This window comes from Epinephelus lanceolatus, chromosome 12 (assembly GCF_041903045.1).
Source record: "Epinephelus lanceolatus isolate andai-2023 chromosome 12, ASM4190304v1, whole genome shotgun sequence".
Lineage (NCBI taxonomy): Eukaryota > Metazoa > Chordata > Actinopteri > Perciformes > Serranidae > Epinephelus > Epinephelus lanceolatus.
The window spans coordinates 25,374,784-25,402,082 of record NC_135745.1 but is presented as its reverse complement, the minus strand read 5'-3'; the positions used below and the strand labels follow the sequence as shown (position 1 = coordinate 25,402,082).

Genomic DNA, 27,299 nt, shown 5'->3' with positions numbered 1-27,299 from the left:
TACATTTTTTTATTTGTTAAAACATCTTTGTTAAAACAAATGTGACTGAAATTAATCATAAAACAGAAGTGCTGACGTTGCACTTTCATAGCAGATGGCACCATTAACCACAACAGAATGAAGTTTGTATATTTCTGTCCTGTCTACTTGTATTTAACTCCTCTTTTATTAAAAAAAATGTCAATAACTTTTTCTTCACAAATTAGTAAGATGTTTTCTGAAAGACTGGATTCAAATTTGGATTCAGACAACTTCATTAATCTCACCAGGGACAATTTGAACAGCTTGGCTTGCACACTTATAGTAACCCACAGTAACATGTAGACACATAAATAAATGAGTAATAAATTTAAAAAAAAATGCCAAGGAGTTCAGTGGAATACAAGAATTTATAAATAATAATATATTTTTTGAAAATGTTAATAGACTGTTCTTCCTTTCAAGTAATATTGTATGTTGTTGCAATTGTTTCATGTTTTATGTCTACAATTAAATAAAAAAAAATTAATGTTGACATTAGTAGATTCAGGGCGGCACGGTGGTGCAGTGGTTGCAGTGGTTAGCACTCTCGCCTCACAGCAAGAGGGTTGCCGGTTCGATCCCGGGCGTGGGAGCCCTTCTGTGCGGATGTTCTCCCCATATCAGCGTGGGTTCTCTCCGGGCACTCCGGCTTCCTCCCACAGTCCAAAGACATGCAGATTGGGGACTAAGTTAATTGATAACTCTAAATTGTCCGTAGGTGTGAATGTGAGCATGAATGGTTGTTTGTCTCTATGTGTCAGCCCTGTGATAGTCTGGCGACCTGTCCAGGGTGTACCCTGCCTCTCGCCCAATGTCAGCTGGGATAGGCTCCAGCCCCCCCCACGACCCTCAAGAGGATGAAGCGGTTAGAAGATGAATGAATGAATGAATTAGTAGATTCAGATAATGAAGGCAAATTAATTAATTGGGACACTTTTTTTTAACCAATATGCATTTTCATCTTTGGGTTTTGGGGAAAGGTATAAAGTATTTTCAAGTCAAATGTCTCAAGTCTAAGTGGAGTTATGAGGCGCTGGTGTTAAGTCCAAGTTGAGTTGTAATTTTTCAGTTTAATCTTTTATTTTATTTTGTTTTTGTGAGTTTAAGTTATCAAATTTGTTACTTGAGTCCAACTCAAGTTCAAATCATAAGACCCGAGTCCACCCCTCTAGGAATTATATTATGAAACATGTCATCACTTCAAGATTATGTCATAAAATTCAAAGTTATGAAGTATAAAGATGAAAAACAATGTGAAGTATGTAGGTCATCAAGTATTTTCAGGTTAACACACGCAGTGCCTAATAAGCCTCTGCCTCCACTTGGTATATTATTTTGCAGTGCAGTAGTGACATCTTGTGGCCACATAGGGACTTTAAATGCAGTGAGCATGTTTCACCAGCGGGCGTCACTGTTGAGCCGCGCGCTGTGCTGACTGCACAGAGCAGAAGTCAACCAAAGAATTTCTGCTACAGCTGATTCGGTCGCCATCTTTGTCGCGAACATAAACAACACCAGTGAGTCTCGCTGTCGTTTGGATGTATCGCTGTTCGGGAGAAAGCGACAACAGTCTCTCCGCCGCAGCGAAGATACTTCCAGACGAAGATGACCGTTGATTTGGTCACCTGAGCCGCCGTGTCAGCCGGGTAAGAGAGCCTCTGTGTCGAGCAGCAGCAGCAGCAGCAGCAGAGTCGTCAGCTGATGTTACATCGCTTTTAAATGGGTTGTTGTGTGCGAGAGCATGATGCCATGACAACGACGCGGCTGTCATTAGCGCACTGTGGACCGATTCTACCTCGAAACCTGTCTGCTTTGACGCTAGCACGAAACGGAAAACGCAAATATGGTCTTTAAACCATGTAGCGACAACATTAAAACCAGCTGACAGGCGCTGACCCGCACACGCACCATGCTAACCAGGCCATTTGGTGTGTGTTAACCTAGCTACAGGAGCTGCCTGTGTCTCTGTATTAAACTAACATGTTTTTCCACAGAGATGGGGATCCGAGGTGGATTTCCTCAACGGGAGGGAGCGGAGGTTTAAGCGGGGGGCGGGGAGGGCAGCAGAGGGGCCTTGCTGCCCGGCAGCCCTGAGGAGATGGACCAAGAGTACGAGAGACGGCTGCTGAGGCAAATCAACCACCAGAACCTGCCTACAGAGGCCCGCCTGTCAAAGGTGAGTCGCACACTGGGGCAGAGAAGCTGGTAGTGTTTCTGAATGATGGTGTGTGACAGTTTGGTGAGACTAGTGTGGCATAAATAAGCTCCTATTCCCAAAATACTGTGGTGCAACATAACTAAGTACACTTACTTAAGGGCAATACTACCTCAATTACACTATGGAATATGTTGTCTCCATGGCTGTCCTGGTGAACCTGAGCTACTCTTTCTCAAAGAAAGAAGCAAAACAAAGTATCAGGTTTGTGATGTCATCAAGTATCAAGTCTGGTTTTCTTTTTTTTGTACTGAAATGAGCTTTGTCCTCCTGAGATCCTGTGTCCTCATATGAGGACATCATATTTTTGGTTTCCTGCACCTTGTACGTCACACGGGGTCATCCCTATGTTCCTAGAGTCCTATGTTCCCCCTATGTTCTGCACCTGGGGAACATAGGTTCCTATGCGACAAATAGCCTATGCGGTGTGTTTAGGCTATGTGAGTTATTTCCAGCACCTGTATTCTATAGGCTATGCATGAATGGGACAGACACTGTCAACATTACGAAGGCATCAAGCTTCTTCATTCATTCACATAAAACCGATAGCCAATTACAACCTAGAATAACCTACATTATAGTATTTGGATATGCACGTCACACGGGCTAAATCTTATGCAGGAAAATGCTGAATTAAATCAGGGAAGCACCGCATAGGCTATCTGTCGTGGAATTTGGCAATTATAGTGAGCCCTTTCTAAATATATGTGACTCTTGGGGAGTGTTGTCTGCGCCTTTGGGCACTGAATCACGCGATCACATGAGGTAAGTGCGTTTTTCTTTTGCGTTTCAAGGGGAACATCAGACCTGGGAAATATAGGACCCTTTTTCGGAAAAGCGGGGAATATAGGACCCTTTTCCGGAAAAAATGGGTCCTAATGGGTCCTATGTTCACCCCTGTGTTTTTTGGAAAAAGGGTCCTATGTTTTCCGGTCCCTATATTATGGGGGAACATAGGACCCGGGGAACATAGGTACAGTCCCCTTCACACTGCCTTAGACCTGTTGTTCTCATTTGTTGACACTTTTTTGTGTCATCTAGTGGTAATAAGAGCACAATACCCTAATCCATGTTAAAACAAAATGGCAGCCATCTTTGTTAAGTCAATCTGCAGCCAACTCTGACACGAAAGCGTACAGGATCTAAAACCTGATCACATTTTATGACTGAAACTTGTTTATTTATGATTAATTAAGTTTGTAGTTTGATATGACAACAAATATGACCAATTTTAGCGACAGTAATAAGCTGAGGAAGTACTCGTTTGAGGACACTGGGAATTCATTATCGCTTACAATGTTCAGTACTTATACTTATCAGATCCTACTGATCCCACAGAGCTAGGTGAAAATAAAAGTGCATACCAAACAAAAGTTCAGGTCTCAGGAGGACATGTTATTTCCATGGCCGAGATAAGTTCAATCAATATATGTGAACCTGAGCTGCTCTCTCAAAGCCAGAGACGAGAAAAATAAGTCTCAAACTCACCAAGTGTCAAGTCTGGTGGTCGTTTTTGTACTCAAATGAGCTTTATTCCACTGTAGTGTCCTCCGTCTCTAATCAAAAAATCTACTGTTATACTCAGAACAGTCCTTTGGGTGCTCCTAGTGTCATCTATTACATCTTTCACCTTTCATTGTCAATAGAGCAGCTCCAGACAGGGGCGTAAATATAGACAGTTGCACTGGGGCCCCTTGGGTGGAGGGGCCCATAGAGAGAGACGGCCTTTGCAAGTCAGATTGCCACCTTGGAAATATACCTGTGCTCAAAGATAAATGATAAAATAAGAATTTTATTGATTCATGGTCTCACTGCCTCTCTTTGTCCATCCCAGTGTGTGAGTGCTACCTGCAGTCCTGTCAGTGTGAAGTCAGGGGACCGCTTCATTCCCACGCGTGCTGGAAGCAACTGGAGCATCAACTTCCACTATGCCAATGTGAGCAGTTCGTTCTTTATCATGTTAATCAGCCAATCACTTTTACACTGCCCACAAAGACTCAGCCTGGTAATCACAAACTGACGTGCTCTTCCTTTTCTCTCTGCAGGAGAACTGTCGCTCCCCAAGTCAGAACCATAAAGCAAAGGATGCCAGTTCAGACTCAAGCAAAGGTTTGACATTTCTACTTTTGATGAATCATCCCAGTTGTCATTTTAATCCACAGCTATATCTCTCCACAGCTTTTGATCCATCACCTTTTTTTACTGTCGCCCCTCCAGATGCTGTGGCGTATGCTGCCCTGTTGAGGAATGAGTTACTGGGGGCAGGGATAGAGACTGTGCCAGACCCTCACACAGACGACCGGCGGCACGCAGTCCTCTCTCAAGACTCTCATGGCCTTTTTAGGGTACAAGTCATTTTAAAAAAAGGCTATTCCAGAATAACTTGTTTCAAAATAGCTCCTTGAAGTCACTAACACTGACTTCATAATGATGACGCTCTTAAGATAGTAGTATTGATACTAATTTGTTAGTATATGACTTATCTGTAAGCTAATCTGCTTCATGTGTTCATTCTCTGCAGTACACTGTCCACACGAAGAGAGTGCCTTTCGATAGCGATAACGAAGTCTCACCCTACTCCCTTTCTCCACTTAGTAACAAGAGGTAGGACGTATATCACATGTTGCACACCAAACAGAAATGATGCTTAAACTGGGTTGTGAGCTCATGTAGCTTTTCCCTTTTTCTCCTCCACATTTCTGTAGTCACAAGCTGCTCCGCTCTCCTCGTAAACCAGCCCGTAAGATCTCCAAGATCCCGTTCAAAGTGCTGGACGCTCCGGAGCTGCAGGATGACTTTTACCTCAACCTGGTAGACTGGTCAGCGGGCAACTTGCTCAGTGTCGGCCTGGGAGCCTGCGTCTACCTGTGGAGTGCCTGCACCAGCCAGGTCAGAGGAAGACTTGTGACTAATGGGAGAAATTTAACTCTAATTGGCAACTGGGTGGCGCTATAACAACAGAAAAATGCTTAAAAATGGCTAAAATGCAACCGATTGCTGTGGCTCCCCCTGTGGACCAATGTTGTTGTTGTTTTTTTCTAATTTTTGGTATGACTAAGTCATGGTATGGTATGCTGTACATAATCATGGAAACTGTCGGTGTGTCATTCTGTCAGTCAGTTATTCTGTCTTTCCCACGTTTTTCTACTCACTGACATAGTCAATCTATGTGAAACTGCACAGAGGCATTGAGGACTGGCATAGGTAGAAGGTGACAAAGCTACAGTAATTTTATTATTGTGAAACACACTTCATTAAAAGTCAACAGAAACAAAATAAAATTCAATAAAGCCATTTTACTTAGCCTTACCACTGTTCCAACAATCACCAACTGTTGTTTAGCTAAATAAACCCGTAATTCACCCAGTTAGATGTGACAATATGCTGGCTCTATTCATGCTGCAATTACAGTTTATTTAAATGGAGTCTGGTGGGTTTGATGATAATTATCTTGGGGATATTTCTGGTTAAACATAAAGGATTTCACTTTTTAACACAAAGGTCTATCTCTGTAGGGATCCTTTCCATAATGTTGTCAGACACCTAGAATAAAAATCTGAGCCTGTCAGTGGCAAAAACAAACACTTTTAGTGGATATAAATTGATGGTTACATTGTAGCTTGTTTCGCAGCTGTCTCCATTCATCATTTAGACACAAAAACATGGGAAAATAGGATCCAGGTTTAGAGTACTGAATTTACCCTTAAATGTTTGTACGTTATGTTCTAACAGGTGACAAGGTTATGCGACCTTTCAGTGGATGGAGACTCGGTTACATCCGTTTGTTGGAATGAGAGGGTGAGCAGCCAGAACTGAATCTACTGCTTATTTATGACAGTGGTGTAGAGAAAATTAAACATTTGTTGAAAAGAAATAATAGAAAAGTAACAGTGTGTTTGACTTTGGCTCTGGTCCTATCAGGGGAGTCTTGTCGCTGTCGGAACCCACAAGGGTTATGTTCAGATCTGGGACGCAGCAGGAGGGAGGAAGCTGACCAGCCTGGAGGGTCACTCAGCACGTGTAGGTCAGTCATAGCTGAAGTAAAGTGGAATTACAAAGTGCTGGTCAAAATGTGTTTGCTAAAACTAAAAGGAAATAAAGAAAAATCTTCCAACAGAGGTTTTGAATAGAATTTTTTATTTTTTGTATTGGAAGATATACTGCATATTGTACTACCAAACATGCGTTGTTATCATATAACAAACACCAGATGGATTCTTAATAGCACAGTGAAATATAAGACCCTCCCTCCCACCCTTTGTCCTCAAGGTGCCCTGGCGTGGAATGGAGAGCAGCTGTCGTCAGGGAGTCGGGACCGAGTGATCCTACAACGAGACGTCAGAACCCCCCCTTCAGCTGAGAGGAGGCTCCAAGGTCACAGACAAGAAGTGTGTGGTCTCAAATGGTCTCCTGACCACCAACACCTTGCGTCCGGGGGCAACGACAACAAGGTTGAGATACTTTAAAACTTTTTTTTTTTTTTTCAAGATTGTCAAGTTATTTAATCTGTAAATTAACATAAATAATCTCTGAGAATTAAAGTGAACATGTTCAAGATTCTGTTCCTTGTTTTGTCCTGCCCAGTTGCTGGTGTGGAACAGCTCCAGCCTTCTCCCTGTGCAGCAGTACAGCGACCACCTGGCAGCAGTGAAGGCCATCGCCTGGTCCCCCCACCAACACGGCCTGCTGGCATCGGGCGGCGGCACCGCTGACCGCTGCCTGCGCTTCTGGAACACACTGACAGGTCAGGCGCTGCAGAGCACAGACACCGGCTCCCAAGTCTGCAACCTGGCATGGTCCAAACACGCCAACGAATTGGTGAGGAGACACACACACTCACGAATGTATATACGACCCTGAAGATTCAATCTCTGTGTGCAGATTTTGGCCAGTTTAATGATAATGATATTTATGTTTTATATTAACAAAAATGTAATTGTATCTTTGGATAAAACTATCAAGTAAATTGTTTTCTCCTTGTTTACAGGTGAGCACTCACGGCTACTCTCAGAACCAGATCCTGGTGTGGAAGTATCCGTCGCTAACACAGGTGGCCAAGTTAACAGGACACTCCTACAGAGTGCTGTATCTGGTAAGACAACAGGTTTACATGAATGGCCATGCAAGGTTAAGATCAATGTAACTAGATAATACATGAATCAATTGGTGGAAGAAGTATTCCTGATGAAATACCATAGTGTAAAAATAATATGTTAAAAGTAAAAGTTCTGCATTTGAAATGAGTAAAAGTGCAAAAGTGGCATCAGAAAAATGTTCTTTAAAGTTTCAAATTATAAAGTACTCATTATGCAGAGTTGACCCATCAGTGTTATATTTAATTTATATTAATGATTCATTATACTGATGCATTAAAGTACAGGCAGGGTTTTAATGTCATAGCTGGTCTAAATGGAGCAATTTCAACCACTTATACTGTTTTTGGGTTGCAATCACAAAACATTTTGAGGGTTGCAAGTACACCCCAGACTGCCAATGTACACAATGTAAATGTATGGTATGTGATAAAAAAAAGCATAGCATGTGATTATTAAAAGGTGTAAAAAAGAAAAGTCATACTATAGCACATGATTATAAATATCATTTAAACTTTCATAATATACCATGAAAGTATAGCATGTGATGAAATATGTCAAAAAAATGTCATAGTATAGCGTGTGATGAAAAATGTCATAAAAAAGTCATAGTATAGTATATTATGAAAAATGGCATTAAAAGTCATAGTATAGTATGTGATGAAAAATGGCATGAAAACATCATAGTATAGTATGTGATGAAAAATGGTATAAAAAAGTCATAGTATATCGTGATGAAAAATGGCACAAACAAGTCATAGTATAGTATGTGATGAAAAATGGCATAAAAAAAGTCATAGTATAGTATGTGATGAAAAATGTCATGAAAAAGTCATAGTATAGTATGTGATGAAAAATGTCATGAAAAAGTCGTAGTATAGCATGTGATGAAAAATGTCATAAAAAAGTCATAGTATACTATGTGATGAAAAATAGCATAAAAAAGTCATAGTATAGTATGTGATGAAAAATGTCATAAAAACATCATAGTATAGTGTGTGCCGAAAAATGTCATGAAAAAGTCATAGTATAGTATGTGATGAAAAATAGCGTAAAAAAGTCATAGTATACTATGTGATGAAAAATAGCATAAAAAAGTCATAGTATAGTATGTGCCAAAAAATGTCATGAAAACGTCATAGTATAGCATGTGATGAAAAATGTCATAAAAAAGTCATAGTATAGCATGTGATGAAAAATGTCATGAAAAAGTCATAGTATAGTATGTGATGAAAAATGTCATGAAAAAGTCATAGTATAGCATGTGATGAAAAATGTCATAAAAAAGTCATAGTATAGTATGTGAAGAAAAATGTCATAAAAAAGTCATAGTATAGTATGTGAAGAAAAATGTCATGAAAAAGTCATAGTATAGTATGTGATGAAAAATGGCATAAAAAAGTCATAATATAATATGTGATGAAAAATGTCATGAAAAAGTCATAGTATAGTATGTGATGAAAAATGGCATAAAAAAGTCATAATATAATATGTGATGAAAAATATCATGAAAAAGTCGTAGTATAGTATGTGATGAAAAATGGCATAAAAAAGTCATGATATAATATGTGATGAAAAATGTCATGAAAAAGTCATAGTATAGTATGTGATGAAAAATGGCATAAAAAAGTCATAGTATATCGTGATGAAAAATGGCACAAACAAGTCATAGTATAGTATGTGATGAAAAATGGTATAAAAAAGTCATAGTATATCGTGATGAAAAATGGCACAAACAAGTCATAGTATAGTATGTGATGAAAAATGGCATAAAAAAAGTCATAGTATAGTATGTGATGAAAAATGTCATGAAAAAGTCATAGTATAGCATGTGATGAAAAATGTCATGAAAAAGTCGTAGTATAGCATGTGATGTAAAATGTCATGAAAAAGTCGTAGTATAGCATGTGATGAAAAATGTCATGAAAAAGTCATAGTATAGCATGTGATGAAAAATGTCATAAAAAAGTCATAGTATACTATGTGATGAAAAATAGCATAAAAAAAGTCATAGTATAGTATGTGATGAAAAATGGCATAAAAAAGTCATGGTATAGTACGTGATGAAAATGGTATAAAAAAGTCATAATATGTGATGAAAAATGTCATGAAAAAGTCATAGTATAGTATGTGGTAAAAAATGGTATTAAAAAAGTCATAGTATAGTATGTGATGAAAAATGGTATAAAAAAGTCATAGTATAGTATATGATGCAAAATGGTATAAAAAAGTCATAGTATAGCATGTGATGAAAAATAGCATGACTTTTTTATACCATTTTCATCACATAGTATATACCATGACTTTTTAATGATATTTTTCATCACATAGTATACCTTGATTTTTTTTATGACATTTTTCATCACATACTATACTATGACTTTTTTCATGCCATTTTTCATCACATAGTATATACCATGACTTTTTAATGATATTTTTCATCACATAGTATACCTTGATTTTTTTTATGACATTTTTCATCACATACTATACTATGACTTTTTTCATGCCATTTTTCATCACATAGTATATACCATGACTTTTTAATGATATTTTTCATCACATAGTATACCATGATTTTTTTATGCCATTTTTCATCACATACTATACTATGACGTTTTATGCTATTTTTCATCACATGCTATACTATTACTTTTTTATGCTATTATGAAAAATGGCATCAATCAGTCATAATGTTTGTCATGAAGCCAAAATGTTTCTCACCAGTTCTTCTCTCTGTGTCCTCCTTGTCCTTCTCAGGCTGTGTCACCAGATGGGGAGGCCATAGTTACAGGAGCAGGGGATGAGACACTACGTTTCTGGAATGTCTTCAGTAAGACACGCTGCACCAAGGTACAGTATATATGTCAAATATAGTGTTATGTAACCCTTCTATACAAAATAAAATACACATGTCAAAGTCTGGTCTCATTTTAAGTTCTTGAATTTAACTAAACAAGACCTTAAAAAGTCAGGGACAATATGATGTATTTTAATGTTTTTGACACCAATTAATTCTTTTATTTGCCAGGAATCAAAGTCAGTGCTGAACCTCTTCACAAGGATACGATAGTGAAAAGCCCTGGTCAGAACTGGTTTCTGGAGGAGCCTACTGAGCTGTGGTTGAAATGCACAGTCACCATCGACACTCACAGACTAGCCCTTAGAGCCCTCTCATCTCAGTGCACCAATCACCACTACGACAGTCCTCCTCAAATCCACGTTTTCTACAGAGGATGCAGTCACAACTTTTAACAACTGCCATCCCTCACAGTGACATCACTGATTAAAAAAACTGTCAGGACATGTTGTCTGCTTAAATAAGTTGGTCTTGTTATCTTTTTCTGTTGTGGAAGTGATTAAATTGTTTTTATTATATATTAGCAGAAGTATACATGTACAAGAGTTCTAAACTATATAATGTAATGACGTCACATTTTTAAAAGGCTCTCCTTTGTAACTGAGAGAAGAAGCCTGGCTCGAGTGTGTGTGTGTGTGTGTGTGTGTGTGTGTGTGTGTGTGTGTATAAGTGTGTTTGTGTGTGTGCGTGTGGGTGGGGGGGGTGTCTATATTTTGATAATGTGTGACTATGATCTGCAAGAAGTATACAACAGAAGAGAAACAATAAATAAGTGAACACACACACACAGTTGCTCATGCAGCTGCAAAGAATGAACTGTTTATTGGTGTCCTGTAACTGGAGTGGAACTTTGGATCAATGCCTGGAGATAAGTGAAGGGCAATGTGACACTTTTCTTTCATTTTATCCTGCTTGGAAACTTACAAAGGTATTTTATTAAAAACATGTTGCACAGAGGTCGATGCATCCTGATAACAGTCCACTTAATCAGTGTTTTTGCTTTGGTTCAGTCCAAGTATTATGGTCTTTGATACTCCAGCGTCACCTGCCCAAGTACACAGTCCTACTTGGCATCTTTTATCACTGAAACAGACTTTTCTTGTTTTGTTGCTTTGTCTTGAATTCGGAGTGCTACCAGCTGGCTCTAGTAATCTGAGTATCCAGACCCCTGAAGGCCCCGACAGAGCAGAGAAAACTCCTTCACGATCTCCTTAACGCGACGCTTGTTGGTTTGTTCCCTGAAAGAAAGAAAGAGTGATATCAATGATTTGTTTTAAAACATGTCACTATACTTCACTGGAATTTGTGTCATTCTAGCACAAATATGTCATCTGAGTATGATATGTGATGAGGATATACTTTATAAGTTTCGATATCACTGAAAAAAATGTGAATGAAAAATGTCATAGTATAGTATGGCATGAAAATGTGAATGAAAAATCATAGCATATTATGTCCTCCAATGTTGTCCGGAATGATGAAAAAAAGTCATGGTATAGCATGTCGTCAAGAATCATGAAAAAAAGTCATAGTACAGTATGTCGTCCAAAATCATGAAAAAATGTCATAGTATATATAGTGTCGTCCAAAATGGTGAAAAATTGTTATAGTATAGTATGGCATGAAAATTTGCCAAAAAATGTCATAGTATAGTATGGCATAAAAATGTGCTCAAAATTGTCATAGTATAGAATGGCATTAAAATATGACAAAAAATATCATAGTATAGTATGGCATAAACATATGATGAAAACTGTCATGGTTAAGTATGGCATAAACATATGCCAAAAAATGTCATAGTATAGTATGGCATAAAAATGTGATAAAAAATGTCATAGTATAGAATGTTGTCCGAAATGCTGAAAAAATGTTGTGGTATAGTATGTCATCCAGAATCATGAAAAAAAATCATAGTATAGTATGTCGTCCAAAATCATAAAAAAAAGGTCATAGTATAGTATGTCGTCCAAAATGATGAAAATAAGTCAAAGTATAAGTATGTTCTCCAAAATTATGCAAAATTCTATAGTAAGTCATCTGAAATCATGAGAAAAGTCATACTAAAGCATGTCATCCAAAATCGTGAAAGAAAGTCATAGTATAGTATGTCGTCCAAAATGATGAAGAAAAAGTCATAGTTTACTATGTCATCCAAAATCATTAAAAAAACAGTCATAGTATAGTATGTCGTCCGAAATCATGAAAAAACGTCTTAGTATGACGTCCAAACTTATGAAAATAAGTCAAAGTATAAGTATGTTCTCCAAAATCCTATAGTAAGTCACCTGAAATCATGAGAAAAAGTCATAGTAAAGCATGTCATCCAAAATCGTGAAAGAAAGTCACAGTATAGTTAGTCGTCCGAAATCATGAAAAAATGTCATAGTATAGTATGTCGTCGGAGATGATGAAAAAAAGTCATAGTATAGTATGTCATCCAAATCATGAAAAAAAGTCATAGTATAGTATGTCGTGCGAAATCATGAAAAAATGTCATTGTATAGTATGTCGTGCGAAATGATGAAAAAAAGTCATAGTATAGTATGTCGTCTGAAATGATGAAAAAAAAGTCACAGTATAGTATATTGTCCGAAATGATGAAAAAAAGTCATAGTATAGTCGTCTGAAATGATGAAGCAAAGTCACAGTATAGTATGTCGTCCGAAATGATGAAAAAAAGTCAGAGTATAGAGTATAGAGTATAGTATAGTGTGTCATCCGAAATTATGAAAACAAGTGAAAGTATAGTATGTTCTCCAAAATCATGAAAAAATGTCATGTCGTCCGAAATCATGAAAAAAGGTCATAGTATAGTGTGTCATCCTAAATGATGAAAATAAGCCATAGTATAGTATGTAGTCTGAAATAATGAAAAACATGTCATAGTATAGTATGGCATAAAAATGTGAAAAAAAGTAGTATAATATGGCATATACAGTACAGGCCAAAAGTTTGGACACACCTTCTCATTCAATGCGTTTTCTTTATTTTCATGACTATTTACATTGTAGATTCTCACTGAAGGCATCAAAACTATGAATGAACACATGTGGAGTTATGTACTTAACAAAAAAAGGTGAAATAACTGAAAACATGTTTTATATTCTAGTTTCTTCAAAATAGCCACCCTTTGCTCTGATTACTGCTTTGCACACTCTTGGCATTCTCTCCATGAGCTTCAAGAGGTAGTCACCTGAAATGGTTTCCACTTCACAGGTGTGCCTTATCAGGGTTAATTAGTGGAATTTCTTGCTTTATCAATGGGGTTGGGACCATCAGTTGTGTTGTGCAGAAGTCAGGTTAATACACAGCCGACAGCCCTATTGGACAACTGTTAAAATTCATATTATGGCAAGAACCAATCAGCTAACTAAAGAAAAACGAGTGGCCATCATTACTTTAAGAAATGAAGGTCAGTCAGTCTGGAAAATTGCAAAAACTTTAAATGTGTCCCCAAGTGGAGTCGCAAAAACCATCAAGCGCTACAACCAAACTGGCACACATGAGGACCGACCCAGGAAAGGAAGACCAAGAGTCACCTCTGCTTCTGTTCATCCGAGTCACCAGCCTCAGAAATCACAAGTTAACAGCAGCTCAGATCAGAGACCAGATGAATGCCACACAGAGTTCTAGCAGCAGACCCATCTCTAGAACAACTGTTAAGAGGAGACTGCGCGAATCAGGCCTTCATGGTCAAATAGCTGCTAGGAAACCACTGCTAAGGAGAGGCAACAAGCAGAAGAGATTTGTTTGGGCCAAGAAACACAAGGAATGGACATTAGACCAGTGGAAATCTGTGCTTTGGTCTGATGAGTCCAAATTTGAGATCTTTGGTTCCAACCGCCGTGTCTTTGTGAGACGCAGAAAAGGTGAACGGATGGATTCTACATGCCTGGTTCCCACTGTGAAGCATGGAGGAGGAGGTGTGATGGTGTGGGGGTGTTTTGCTGGTGACACTGTTGGGGATTTAACATTTAAACAGTGGGGGCAAAAAAAAACTGTAACAGGTTTATTATTACCTCAGAATCTGCTGACTGAAGGTGTGTTTCTGCTCTGCAGAGACCTGGGCCGAGGGAAATCCTGGGGTCTGTAGTGTCTCTTTCAGCCACTGGGACAACAAAGCTGGACAGTGTCTGTTAAGACTCAACAACACCTCAGAGAAGTGCTCCGCCAGACTGCGAGGTGACTCGCCACCAACTGCCTGAGACAGGAGCAAAAACATATGGCATGCTTCCATTAGAAGGCAATTTGGTAATAGTTTTAAATTAGAATAAACATCAGTGATAAAACGTTTGCACTGATTTAATAGAAGTAAGTTTACCAAAGAGTAAGTGTGTGTGTTCTGAAATCAATGTTCATAATCACACTACACAGGACACTTTGGAGAGACACTACAGGTGAATTGGGTCAAACGTCCCGAAACTTCCCCAGACTATTACTAACATTAAGACAATAATTTTTTGTACAAGAAGTTTTTTAAACTTTATGTTTAAGTATGCAAATGAAGCTGTATATAATTAAATTTGCACTAATAGGCATACATTTCTAATGCAAATATTGCATTATCTCATTTAGTATATGCCTTTTGCATTCATTTCCAGAACAGAAATCTGAACTCAAAGAAACGCCTACACACATATTTTGGATGTTTTTTCCCCCCACTAGTCTGAAAGAAGACATGTAATTGAAGCAAAATAGCCCAAAATATCATGAAAATCATGCATGAAAAAATATATTTTCACCTGTAGTGTCTTCCCTTATTAAAAATAATGTCATTTCTAGTTGTGTCTAGTGGCTCACCTGGAGTATGGTCTCTGTCAGAATCTTTCCATCCCTTTGCAACACTTCACCAAGCAAAGGCATGTCTTTACAACGAGGCAACAGCTCTGTCTGCCGAGGACAGGGCAAAAATCACAAGAGTCTATGAGCTGATGAGTTTAAAAGAACAAATATGAAAATAAATAATAATAGGGGGGAGGCATATTAAATATTTTTAAGCACTGGGGAGGGACTTATGTTTTTATTATGGCTTGGGGGAGGAACATGCATCTTTAATGGTTGCATCTTGTATTTATGATAAATATGTTTCTATGGTCGAGACTGAAAAAAAAAAAATCACTGAGTGCACACTGTCTTAACTTACAAAGAATACAATGGCAGCTTTTACTGTGGGTGTCTCCGGGAACTTCAGTGATAGAATCCCTGGAAGAAACAGAGAGTTTTTTTTATTATTAAATATATCAGCGAATGAGTCACACAAAGGGTTGTCTAAGGCAGATATTTTAAAATCATGAAAAACAGAAGAGAAAAAAAGATTCAGAGAGAACAGTTGTGTCTTGATTTTGAACACAGTAAGCCTTGCAAAGTCAAATTTTAGATTGCATTGGCTCAAACATGTAAAATGGATCAAATAATCCAATGCAATTAATTTTTAATCTTTAAATAAGCAAAAAAAAACAAACTCTGACATTAGATACTGAGTCATATCCATGAGTATGGCCTGTCTACAGTACAAGCACATGATGATACTCACCACAGTAAAACAGCGCTTTAACATCCAGCTGGTTGGACAGGTACATATCAGGCTTCCTTTTAAGAATCTAAATGAACACAAAGTGATTAGACGAAGCTTCCTGTGTGCCGCAGACGTGCTTAACAGTGGACAAGAACGTTCAACCCACCTGAGCATGAAGATGCATAAATGATTCTGTAATATCGGGATGATCACGTGGACCTGTAAAATAAATATAAGATCAGACGAGACAAACATACATCTAAAAACTAGAATTACCACCTTGTGGTTGTATGCTTCAGTGAACCAGTCAAGTTGCAGTTGCAGTTTACATCCATAAAAGTGTTTCTGCAGAACATTACAATATCACAGTAAAGCTGACCTTTGACCTTTTAGATATAAAATGTCATCACTTCATCATAGGATCTTACTATACATTTGCGTAAAAATTTGTCATAATTAGCTTATTAACTCTTAAGTTATGGCCAAAAACCTGCTTTCTTAAATCACAGTGACCAGAATCACCAAAATCTACTCAGTTCATACTTGAATCTGAGTGGATGTTTGTGCTAAATTTCAGGAAATTGCCTCAAGGCTTTCTTGAGATATCGCGTTTACAAAAATAAGATGGAAGCAAGGTCACGGTGACCTTTCTCTTATACCTTCACTATCTAATCAGTTCATCCTTGTATGTGCCAAATCTGGAAAAACTCCCTCATGGTGTTCTTGAGATATCACGTTCACAAGAATGAGATGGCTGCAAGATGACACTGACCTTGACCTATGACCACCAAAAATGTAATCAGGTCATCGCTGGATCAAAGTGGACATCTGTGCCAAATTTGAAATAATTTCCCAAATGCGTTCTTGAGATATCGGCTTCACGAGAATGAGATGGACGCAAGGTCATGGTAACCTTTCTATTATACCTTCAGAATGTAATCAGCTCATCCTTGAGTCCAAGTGGACATTTGTGCCAAATTTGAAGAAACTCCTTTAAGGTGTTCTGAAGATATGGCTTTCATGAAAATGGAACGGCTGAAAGGTCACAGTGACCTTGACCTATGACCACCAAATTATAATCAGTGATCACTGCGTCAAAGTGGACATTTGTGCCAAATTTGGAGAAATTCCCTACATGAGTTCTTGAGATATCATGTTCACAAGAATGAGACGGACGCAAGGTCATGGTAACCTATCTCTTATACCTTAAAAATCTAATCAGTTCATTGTTGAGTCAAAGTGGATGTTTGTGCCGAATTAGAAGAAATTCCCTACAAGAGTTTGTGAGATAAGTTCACAAAAATAACAAGGATGAGGTTAAAGGTTACCTTAACCTTTGACCACCAAAATCTAGTCAATTCATCCCTAAATCCAAGTGGACATTTGTGCCAAATTTGAAGAAGTTCCCTGAGATATCACATTTACAAGAACGGGATGGGCGGATGGACAGACGGACAGACAATCTGAACACATAATGCCTCCAGCCACAGCCATCGCTGTTTAGAGGCATAACAAGTATAAATGTATTTGCAGGTGTTTATTACCTCGCTGAAATATAGCAAGTGTGGTCGAAGTCAACACCTCAATAAGGCTTTTGATGTTCGAGATGTGATGTTCCTCTCCGGCAAATATGTGAACCATCTAAAAAAAAAAAGAGAAAGAGAATGACATCTGATCCCAAAAACATGTAAAGAGTCTTGATAACACATTGAAGGGCTAATGCTTTTATCCAGGGCCCGATCTGTGGGGGCGTACCTGCCGCGCCAGATCCAGAGCTGAGGCCTGTGGGAAGGCGCTATAGATCTGCCCCAGCATCTCACTCAGCTGAGCCACCATGGGCCCAAAATCATGTAGGAGGGTTCGGACTGACTTATCAAATACCCCACACACTGCCTGTTGAGGGAAGCATAGAGGGCTGTGAGTCAGTAAACACACGCATAGATTAATCACACATGCACACACACAACATCATACATATTTATACAATCAGTTAAAAAACCCTCCTACCTCCACTACATCTGAGTCATCGAGCCACTTGCTGAGGATGGTTTGGATCAGCGTGAACACTTGCTGTAGCACAACAACAACCTAAAAAAAGATCATGATTATTACAAAATGTATTTCAATATAGGTCTGCTTGGTTCATTTCAGCATATGTAAATATTTTCGTTGTTCACAAATATTGATGCACAAGGCCCATTCTGAGGGTCGATTAACAAACCATCACCCCAGGGAGATTTTTTCTCCATTTATGGTAGCTATATGCACAAATTTTCAAGCCATTTGAGATAATAGAATAACTAATATTTGCTTAAATCACTAAATCAACAGGCCTATATTTGGGACAGGCCTTTAATTCCTTTCACTCAAAACTGTTGCTCAGCAAAGATGGGAAATACATCAAATTGTTTATGTAAACCAATATGACTATTAACTTTTTAAAAAATTAGATCATTTGATCTAGCTCTGACAGACGGCGCATCAGAGAGTGAGTCGAAAATAACGGCACTCGGCATACCGACACAACACCCCACGCCTCATAAGCAACCCCAAGCTCTGCCTCTGATTTCATATCATTCAAATACACCCATGTTCTTGGTACATAGTTTTTATGGCTCAACTTACTGGATTCTGTGTGCTCTGCGAGGGGGGGAGTCTTGGACTAGGTGCTCCCTCTAAGCTGTCTGCTTGTCTGTTGATGTCCAGAGTGGTGAAGAGACTGGACAGCATCCCCAGGATGTGGATCATAGACTGTTTGTTAGCAGGATCAGGCTGTAAAGAGAGACAATGGGTTTGATGTGTAGCCTTTTGATGACAGCAACAACATAAGAAAAGAAAATTATCACAATGTGACAGCTGTTGTAAGAGCAAAGAGCAATTTTACAGTTCTTTTGCTATAAAAACTGTGTCAAATGCTGCAATGAAAAATGCTAGCAGTATCTGAGTCTCTGTCAACAGACTCTTCTGACCTGCTCATTGACTGTCACCCTGGATAAGATTAATTAGACCTCATTAAAATAAAATTCCCAGGTCATTATCGCCCAGCCCATCCATCCATCCATCCATCCATCCATCCATCCGTCCCTCTCCCCAGCAACGCTTTCCAGCTCCTCCTGGGGGACCCTAAGGCATTTCCAGGCCAGATGCGATATTGATTCCTCCAGTATGTTCTGGGTCTGCCCCGGGGCCTCCCAGTATAGGACGTGCTTGGAAAAACCTCAAACAGGAGGCACCCAGGAGGCATCCTGATCAGATGCCCAAACCACCTCAACTGACCCCTTTCAATCCGAAGGAGCAGCGGCTCTACTCCGAGCTCCCTCCGGATGTCTGAGCTCCTCACCCTATTTTTAAGGCTGAGCCCAGCCACCCTTCTAAGGCAACTCATTTCAGCCACTTGTATCCACGATCTCATTCTTTCAGCCATTACCCAGAGCTTATGAACCATAGGTGAGGTTCGGGATATAGATGGACCGGCAAATCAAATGCTTTGCCTTCTGGCTCAGCTCTCTTTTCACCACAGTGAACAGTCCGACGTAGGGCCCACATCACTGCAGACACTGCGGCAAAACCACCAGACTCCATTCAAATAAACAGTCATTTTAGCGTGTACAAAGCCGGCATATTTTTAAAACCTTACCGGGTGAATTAAGGGTTTATTTCAACCAAAGCAGAGTTGGTGATTGTTGGAACATTAGAAAGTTTTTGGTGGTTTTTGTACGTTTTGTTTTGTGTCTGTCGACATTAAATGAAGTGTAATTCTGATTACAAAATTACAGTTTATTTAAATGGAGTCTGGTGGCTCTGGCTATATCGATTTTGGAGCTGTTTGTGCTTCAACACAAAGAGTCTTACTCTTTAACAAAAGGGTCTATCTCTGTAGGGATCCTTTCTGTAATGTTGTCAGATACCTAAAATAACAATCTGAGTCTGTCAGTGGCAAAAACACTTTTAGCGGATGTAAATTGACGTTGCTCACATGCCTCGAATGGTTGCATTGCAGCCTGTTTCACCGCTGCTGGCTGCAGCTCTCTTGATCAGTACCAGACCACTTTCAGAGACTGTTTTCTGTAAAAGTCATGTGAGTTTCTTTGGACTTACCTCCCGCTGGGCCAGTGAATCCAGTTGCTGGACGTGAGGGGTGATGAGAGAGTGAAGTCTGCCCAGAATCTCGTCTACCGGCAGGGCGGACAGGAGGAAACCCAGAGCCTGCATCAACCACATGCACTGGCTGCTCTGCACACAGACACGCAGAAACACAGAGCACACATCGTGCATGATGTCCTCAGAGAGACGCCTGGTGCTTTTGTGCTTACATCATAGGAGTGAACAGGTGAATGTTTAAGGCTGTTTACTCACCTTATGGATTTCTTTTACCAGTACATCCTGCAAGGGAACACAAGCGTTAATACAAAGAGAGGAATCAACCAGTGTTAAAAAAACAAAAGGCTGTACGTCTGACCTGTGACACGGTCAGGATGTCCTGAGCGTAAGGGCCGAGGTCTTGTCTACACTCCCTGCAGATCCTCTTCAGAGTGGATACACTGGACACAGACAGCTCTGACTTCACAAGGCCCTGGAGCACCATGGGTAATATGCCACCCAACATCACGGGGTGGTCAGCCAGCCACTCAGCCAGGGATCCTGGGCAACAGGGGAAATTCAGTAAGGGGGTGCATGTCATGGGTTTGTTACAGCTGAGTCAGTTGATGACGCTGCTACATATAAACCCTCTATCCAACCCCAGTACCCTATAGGTATGTACCTATAGTGTACATGACGGTGTCAGCCAGCATGATGTTGCTGATGTTGATTCTGGGGATGAGACCAATAAGACCAGGGATGACATCAGAGTAGTTCACGTCTATCGTCTCAGCTATGGACTGGAAGCCAAATAAGAGCGCCTCTGTGTCCTGAAGGGGGACAAACACAAAGTGTGATGTTAGGTAAAGAGACGGGAAACACACTCGGAGTTACGCACAGTGAGAAAGGGAAACTAGAATTTAAAAAACAATATTTACTTTGTGAAATACTGTGCAGGTAAAACCTCACACAGATAGTAGATGTTTATGGAATAGGAGTCAGTGATTAATGACATTACCTGCCATACTGCTGACTGTTGGGGGTCCATCAGCTGTCTGCCCAGCCTGTCGTAGAGGTTACTGAGCAGCTCTGCTCCCAGCATTTCATACACATACATCAGAGTGTCAGAAATGTCCACTCTGAAATGCAAAATAGACATGGAAACATAGTTGGAGATCATCTGTAGCTACCATTTTCAGCCACGCGGGCAGAAATGTCTCCACAACTATCCGATGGATTGCCATGCACTCAAATCTAGATACTTTACCTCTTGTGTGAGAAGAGTTAAGTCCAGTTTTAGAGTTCCTTACACATGTTCTTTAGTTTTTTGTCTTACCTGTAAATTCTAAATTGCTCCTTGTCATCAGAAGACCAGGAGGCGTACTCGTCCTGGGAGGGATAGTGGGATTTATGTAGTAGCACGTCCACCAGTTGGAAGTAAACTGGCCTGTAGACCTGCAGGTAAACTGCCTGCTTGTCCTCCTCAAATGACAAGATGTCATCCTGAACATGCAAGAAAGAATTAGGACAGTTTGGTGTCTAAATCCTTGGGACACAACAACATACATTGTTTGAGATCAGAAGTCTGGTAAAGTCAAAAAAACTAACAAAAAAACATAAGAAGCTGAAAATACAGCCTCCTCTTGAAGCTCTCCCCTCTCAGTCTTAAGCCCCTCCAACCAGACGACCACAGGCATATGCACATCCTTCATACAGTAACCCAGTGTTCCCTATTAACTGGTTGATTTAATCTTCTTTCATTGTAAAGTTACATGTGGCACAGTCACTCAGCCCCTCTTTGCGCTGCTCTTTCAGTTTCTGTATATCAGACCGCAAATGAGACAAGAATTAGGTGCTAGCCACCCCACGGTCCCTCCACCTCATTCCCCACCGCTCTAGACTGCTTCCCCAGGAGAAGAGTGGTTTGCAGCTCAGGAGACAGGCCTTTGGTCGGCGGCTGTAGCAGCCAGAGCAAACCCCCAGCGCTGGGTGACACAGTAGGCTGATGGCCAGTGACCAGTGGCAGCACTGGGTTCAACCTGTGTAACAGCAGGAACAGAAAGTTTGTTGATCTGGCAGGGCTGTCTGGTCCACCAGAGCTAGGGTTTGCGCCAGCTGGATTCATGCTGCAGCCACTGACTGGGGGTCCATCTCAGGAGCTACTGCCAGCTCTCCTCCCAACAAGGTGGTCTGTGGCGGTAGGGAGTGAGGCGGAGGACACAATATGAATGACATTCGAGAAAATCCATTTATCGTCTTAGTCCGACTAAAACCAGACTTTTAAAATACAGGTAGTCTGACTGAAATCTTATTAAATCAAATTTCTCAAAGTCAGACTAACACACCCAGATAATGTGATTGGGAGTCGAATTACTCCTGCATGTATACAGTCAATCAGACCCAAACTGGCCAAGGCGCTCGTTGCATGCTCCACAGTTTCCGCCCCGGGTTTTAACCTGGAAAGCATTAAATGCGCAACAGAAGAAGAAGACAGTTACAAAATGATGAAATCTACATTCAAAGCTGTGCATTTTTGGACGGACAAAATGTGCAGAGGTGTAAACCTGTCCATCATAGTACCAGTTTGCCGCTAGCTAACCACAGCTAACTTGTTGTTGATTGTTTGGTCTGTAATGTAATAGGTCAACCAGAAAAGGGTCCAATACTAACAAGCTAAAAGGGGGCATGTTGCCACCAATCGCAGCGCATACTTAGGTCAGTGAATCTGTATATTCGGACGAGGACAGTAGTCAAATGTGCATGTAAACATACTGACTGTGATTCAAGGCTTTAGCTAATGTTAGCTAAATAAATGTAAACTTGAAACCACAGTTGTGAGCTTTTGACTCCAGTTAGCAGAAGGCTAAACTATGAGCAACATTTTCTCTCCATCTCTGAAACTTTTATTTTTATATCACTAGTGTTTTGTTTGGTTTATTGTCAGACTCTTTGGGTTTTCTTTGCAGTGTAGGTAGTTGTTGCCAATGCTGGAATAAGAACTCTCCCCTGCCGGATTCTCTGCCATTAAATCAGGCTTTCCCTATCTGAAGGGATGTGCATATGTATCTGTATTCATAGACCAGCCAGTAGGAATGCCCTCTCTCTGAAATGACCTGTAATTGGCCAAAATCTCCCGTCACAGGCTAGATTTTCTAAAGCCTGAAAACAGAGCCAAGAGGAGGTGCAAAAATCTTGTTGTCTCTCAACAAAATGCTCAAAGTTTATTGTGGGAGTAACTTACTAAACTGAAAAGAAAACATGTTTAAGGTGGAAAAAATAAATCCACATGGGAACCCAAAAGCTTGACAAAGCATTCATTCATTCATTTACCTTACCTGCAGGGTGTACCAGAAGGTGAGTGTAAGGGAGCTGGTGGTCTCACTGACTGGGTAGTGTCCAGGGATGCCGGTACAGAAAAGAATCATGTTAACCAAAGCCAGATACTCCTGCCAGTGCTCCACCTGTTCCAACAAAACCCTGTCATGCACAAACACATTGATCCAAATTAAGAAATAAAAACAATCTCCTGAAGCTGGGTTAAAGAATGGCAGCGTGTGTGCAGGGTGCGTAGGCCTATCTGTGTTCACCTGGAGTGTGTTTCCCCCATGGCCACAGCAATGCGACAGATCCCATGTGAGGTTTCCATGTCCCCATCCTGAGCCGCTGTCTTCAGCTGGTCATGGAGGCCCAACACCAGAGGCATCAAGCTGACCAGAGCATTGATGTACCTGCACACACATGTTCGGATTCACATGCCTGGAATCTGACTATGACCTTAAAGGGACAGTTGACCCTACAATCAAAGATAATGATTATTTTCTGGCAGTAGTTGCATGCTTCCCTCTGTGCAATGATACGGTTAGTGGTTGTAGTTTGGTAGAAAGACAGAAGTTCCTACATGAAACTGCTCACAACAAGCTCTGTGAATTATCTTCAGTAACCAGGTCATGGTTTCTGGAAAGAGACATTGCTGTTGAGTTTTTCCAAATGTATTTTTTGGTACTTTGAGCACCACAAGCTGAGCGCCATCTAGTTCCATTATATTGGAGAGAAGGCAGACATCTCTACAGCTGATATCTGCAACACTCTGCAACTCACACCAAAACAATCTACACTGATAAATAGTACGACAGGTAAGAGGATAAATATGTATTTTTGATTTTGGGGTGAACTGTCCCTTTAATGAATGTATGCTGCAGCGTGTTTCTCACCTCTGGCTGTCAGGTTGTGAGATGGCGTTGACTATCGTCTCCACAGCTGTATCAAACAGCTCTGAGTTGGACAGCGCAGTGAAACAGTCCTGGACCAGTTCATGACTCTCCCCTAACGGCACGTCCAGCCCCACCCAGCTGGACAGGCAGCGGAGCACCTTCTCCTTCACCTGGTCAGAGGAGTCCTGGCTTTGGAGCAGCTGACGCAGCATGGGACACACCACCGCCCACTCCGCAGCCAGGGCTTCCCTCAGCTGGGCACGACGAGCCTGAGTCAGCCGGCTGCTCTGGAACTCCTCTGGAAGTACGGTGAGGAGCTCCAGCAGCGCGAGGCAGTGTGCGTGAGGGTCCTGGGAAGCCTCTGCACCAGTGCTGCCTTCAGAGTCAGGCTTCTGTGGCTGAAAGGCCCTCACCATGTCTGCCACCGGCTGGGACCAAGCCTGTGGAATTAAGTTAAGAGCCATAGAGGCCAGGGCGACACACAGCCTGGTTAGCACCATTTTGGGCCCTGAGGAGAAATGAAGGATGTGGGAGAGGAGCTGCATCCTCAGGCTCTCATGTTGGTCTGTGGGGAGGTCGCTCCAGTGACGGCAGATCTTGGTGTGGAGGGTGCTGGCACCATAAAACTGAACCTCTGGAAGCTGGAAAGAGACAGACTCAAATTATGGAGATACTGCAAGGGCACAGAATTGGGTAAGGATGCCAGGGACATGTACCTACCAATATCCAGTGACAACTAAATTTTCCTTGTTTGTTTGGAAGAGGAGGAGACCTCTGTGGATACTTTGGCTCCCAGCAAAAACCTCCTGCACAATAAACACTGAGGGAATCCTAACCAGGAGAAGTTTCAGCTGGTTGCAATCTGCAATCCTACTGCTAGATGCCACTGTATCTCCCTAAATCTTAAACATTGTTCTTTGAAGCATTTAACACTTAGAATTTTCTAGGGAAGGATTGCCAGACCGCCACTTATTATGTGTGTGTCTTTCTTAACGCTGCCTAATATTCTTGCACACTGCAACAGTCGCAGACTAGTTGTAAAGATGTCTGAGCAGAAGCACAGCAGCACACCAACCTTGTCAGGGCCGAGCAGGGCCCAACAGAACTGCCACGCCTGCGCAGAGGCCTGGGCCTGGGTCAGCCACTTCTGGGCTACATTCTTATTTGCCATGTCTGGGTCAAAGTACAGCTGGTAGAGAGCCTGCAGGGGGAGAGAAGAACCAATGCAAAGGGTACACTTGAACAAAAAAATATTTGGTAATAATTGATATTGATGTGGACGTCAGAGTGGATCAAAATCATGACAACACTTGATATCTTCTTGGTCCTAGCCCCTAAATTGGCTAAGACCAACCTATAGTGCTAACTCCCTTGTTAACTAGTTGCCTCTAAGAACACGATCATCTGTTGCTGGTTTATTGGAGGTTCCCAGCAACAGCTGAAAGAAAATCAGGGATGCGGTCTCTGTCAGTTATGCCTCAAATCTATAAAACACACGACCTATAGATATCAGAGAAGACAATTAGCTACATATTTTTAAAAGAAAGCAAAAAATGTATCAGTGGGCCTGAAACTCCTTCCTTTTACACTTCACGCTACTGCAATTCATCTTTTAAATTACCTGTAAATATTTTTTGAATTGTTTTTATTGTTCGATCCCGGGTGGGGGAGCCCTTCTGTACAGAGTTTGCAAATTCTTCCCGTGTCAGCGTGGGTTTTCTCCGGGTACTCCGGCTTCCTCCCACAGTCCAAAGACATGCAGGTTAATTGGTGACTCTATGTTGTCCGTAGGTGTGAATGTGAGCGTGAATGGCTGTCTGTCTCTATGTGTCAGCCCTGTGATAGTCTGGTGACCTGACCAGGGTGTACCCCGCCTCTCGTCCAATGTCAGCTGCCCTCCAGCCCCCCCGCAACCCTCAAGAGGATAAGCAGTTAGAAAATGAATGGATGGATGTTTTTATTGTTTTCTTATTTCTTTTATAGATAATTAGTCTATTAACTTTTTTAAAACAACAACAACTATAAATTCCTTTATTCCACTGAACTCCTTGGTATATTTTTTATTAGTTACTCATCTATTTATGTGTCTTTGCATAACTGTATGTTATAGTATGTGTGCAAGGCAAGCTATTAAACAAATTGCCCTGGTGGGATTAATAAATCTGAATCTGAATCTGAAAATTATTTTAAATGATTGTTTCTTACTTGGTTTTACAATTTTATTATCTTATGATTTAGGTGCTGCTGAGGTGACACGGTGCTGTTTTCCATGTGAAGCACTCTGAGCATGTAATGCCATTATTGTAAAGCATTTCTTGTATGACAGATGGTATCTAGATAAAGTTTATTGGTATTATTATTTCCTCTGTTTTGACTGAGGAGATATAGTAATGACAGTGTGTGTTTTACGTTGTGTAACAGGTTGATTCATGACACTTCTTTACACAGGAGTCATTTTTAATTGAATGGCTGAGTTGCACCAATAGTCATGCATGCTGCATGTCCAATTGTTTGAATAGAGTTGTGAAAAAAAAAGTGTTGCCAGGCAACTAATCCAAGGCACATGGTGTTAGTTATTATTAGGACAGCATATGCTTATAGCTGGTATCATGTTACAAAATGTCCAGTTTGTCTAATCTCCCCTATGTTGAGCTACAGTTAAGAAACAGACAGCTCCTATTTGGTGGAACTGCTGCTGTTTTATTTTTACATTAGTTATTGTATCAAATAGAATATATAAATCAATATGAGATGATGCAATTCTTTGTGGCACACATATGTATTCAAATTCGTGTATGAGTGGTCCTACAGCAGCTCCACCTGTAGGTACAGTTCAATAAACAGTCGCCTGGTGAAGCGTCTGATTATTGACAAGTAACTCACCGACTCCACATTCTCCACCGTCAACTCCAACTCCACCGGGCTGTCTCCCGGATTGGCTGGAGGCTCCATCTGGCGCAGCGTGAAGGTGCCTCCCTGTTGCAGTTTCCCTCAGAAATCAAAACCTGATCGGCCCAAAAAAAAGAGAGAGAGAGAAGTGATTAAAACGAGGAGACACTGTCCTCTGAAGTGTGTCAGAGCACGCTGACAGAGGACGCAGCGGGTCATTCAGCTGTCCATACAGTACACATGTGGGCAGTGCGCTCAGGCGTGACGACACACTGACCTCTGAGGAGGCTGAAAAAGTTGTCTCACATTACCACCAGCTGACACCCTATTCACCTATCACGGTTCAATGTCTATATACTAACAGTGGAGCCCACAATAATCATGAACACAGTGAAAGTTGCGCTCCACAACAGGC

At 40.7% G+C, this 27,299-nt stretch overlaps 2 protein-coding genes across 3 annotated transcripts; one reads left to right on the top strand and one right to left on the bottom strand.

Annotated features, from left to right (window-relative positions):
• The first annotated feature begins 1,489 nt into the window (after window positions 1-1,489).
• fzr1b (fizzy/cell division cycle 20 related 1b) lies at window positions 1,490-11,001 on the top strand. The gene is made up of 14 exons (XM_033650023.2): window positions 1,490-1,667; window positions 2,016-2,197; window positions 4,071-4,172; window positions 4,282-4,345; window positions 4,454-4,581; window positions 4,758-4,840; window positions 4,942-5,125; window positions 5,969-6,034; window positions 6,158-6,260; window positions 6,506-6,687; window positions 6,821-7,054; window positions 7,224-7,328; window positions 10,090-10,182; window positions 10,361-11,001. Exons 2-14 carry the CDS (start codon window positions 2,120-2,122, stop codon window positions 10,400-10,402), a joined length of 1,464 nt encoding a protein of 487 aa, XP_033505914.1. The 5' UTR covers window positions 1,490-1,667; window positions 2,016-2,119; the 3' UTR covers window positions 10,403-11,001.
• Window positions 10,983-27,287, bottom strand: LOC117271683 (importin-13-like). Of its 2 annotated transcripts, XM_033650021.2 has the most exons (22): window positions 27,162-27,287; window positions 26,879-27,000; window positions 25,071-25,196; window positions 23,996-24,636; window positions 23,372-23,512; window positions 23,120-23,261; window positions 21,121-21,287; window positions 20,803-20,923; window positions 20,467-20,614; window positions 20,164-20,345; window positions 20,061-20,087; window positions 19,803-19,937; window positions 18,330-18,476; window positions 17,712-17,792; window positions 17,460-17,597; window positions 17,249-17,345; window positions 15,871-15,923; window positions 15,723-15,789; window positions 15,333-15,391; window positions 14,990-15,079; window positions 14,209-14,390; window positions 10,983-11,427 (listed from the first exon to the last, which is right to left on the bottom strand). In XM_033650021.2, the coding sequence occupies exons 2-22, from the start codon at window positions 26,945-26,947 to the stop codon at window positions 11,334-11,336; spliced, it is 2,907 nt and encodes a 968-aa protein (XP_033505912.1). In that variant the 5' UTR covers window positions 26,948-27,000; window positions 27,162-27,287; the 3' UTR covers window positions 10,983-11,333. The 2 variants fall into 2 exon arrangements, with proteins under 2 accessions (XP_033505912.1, XP_033505913.1); XM_033650022.2 differs by lacking the exon at window positions 27,162-27,287 and having other exon boundaries at window positions 26,879-27,085.
• Between the last annotated feature and the right edge of the window lie 12 nt (window positions 27,288-27,299).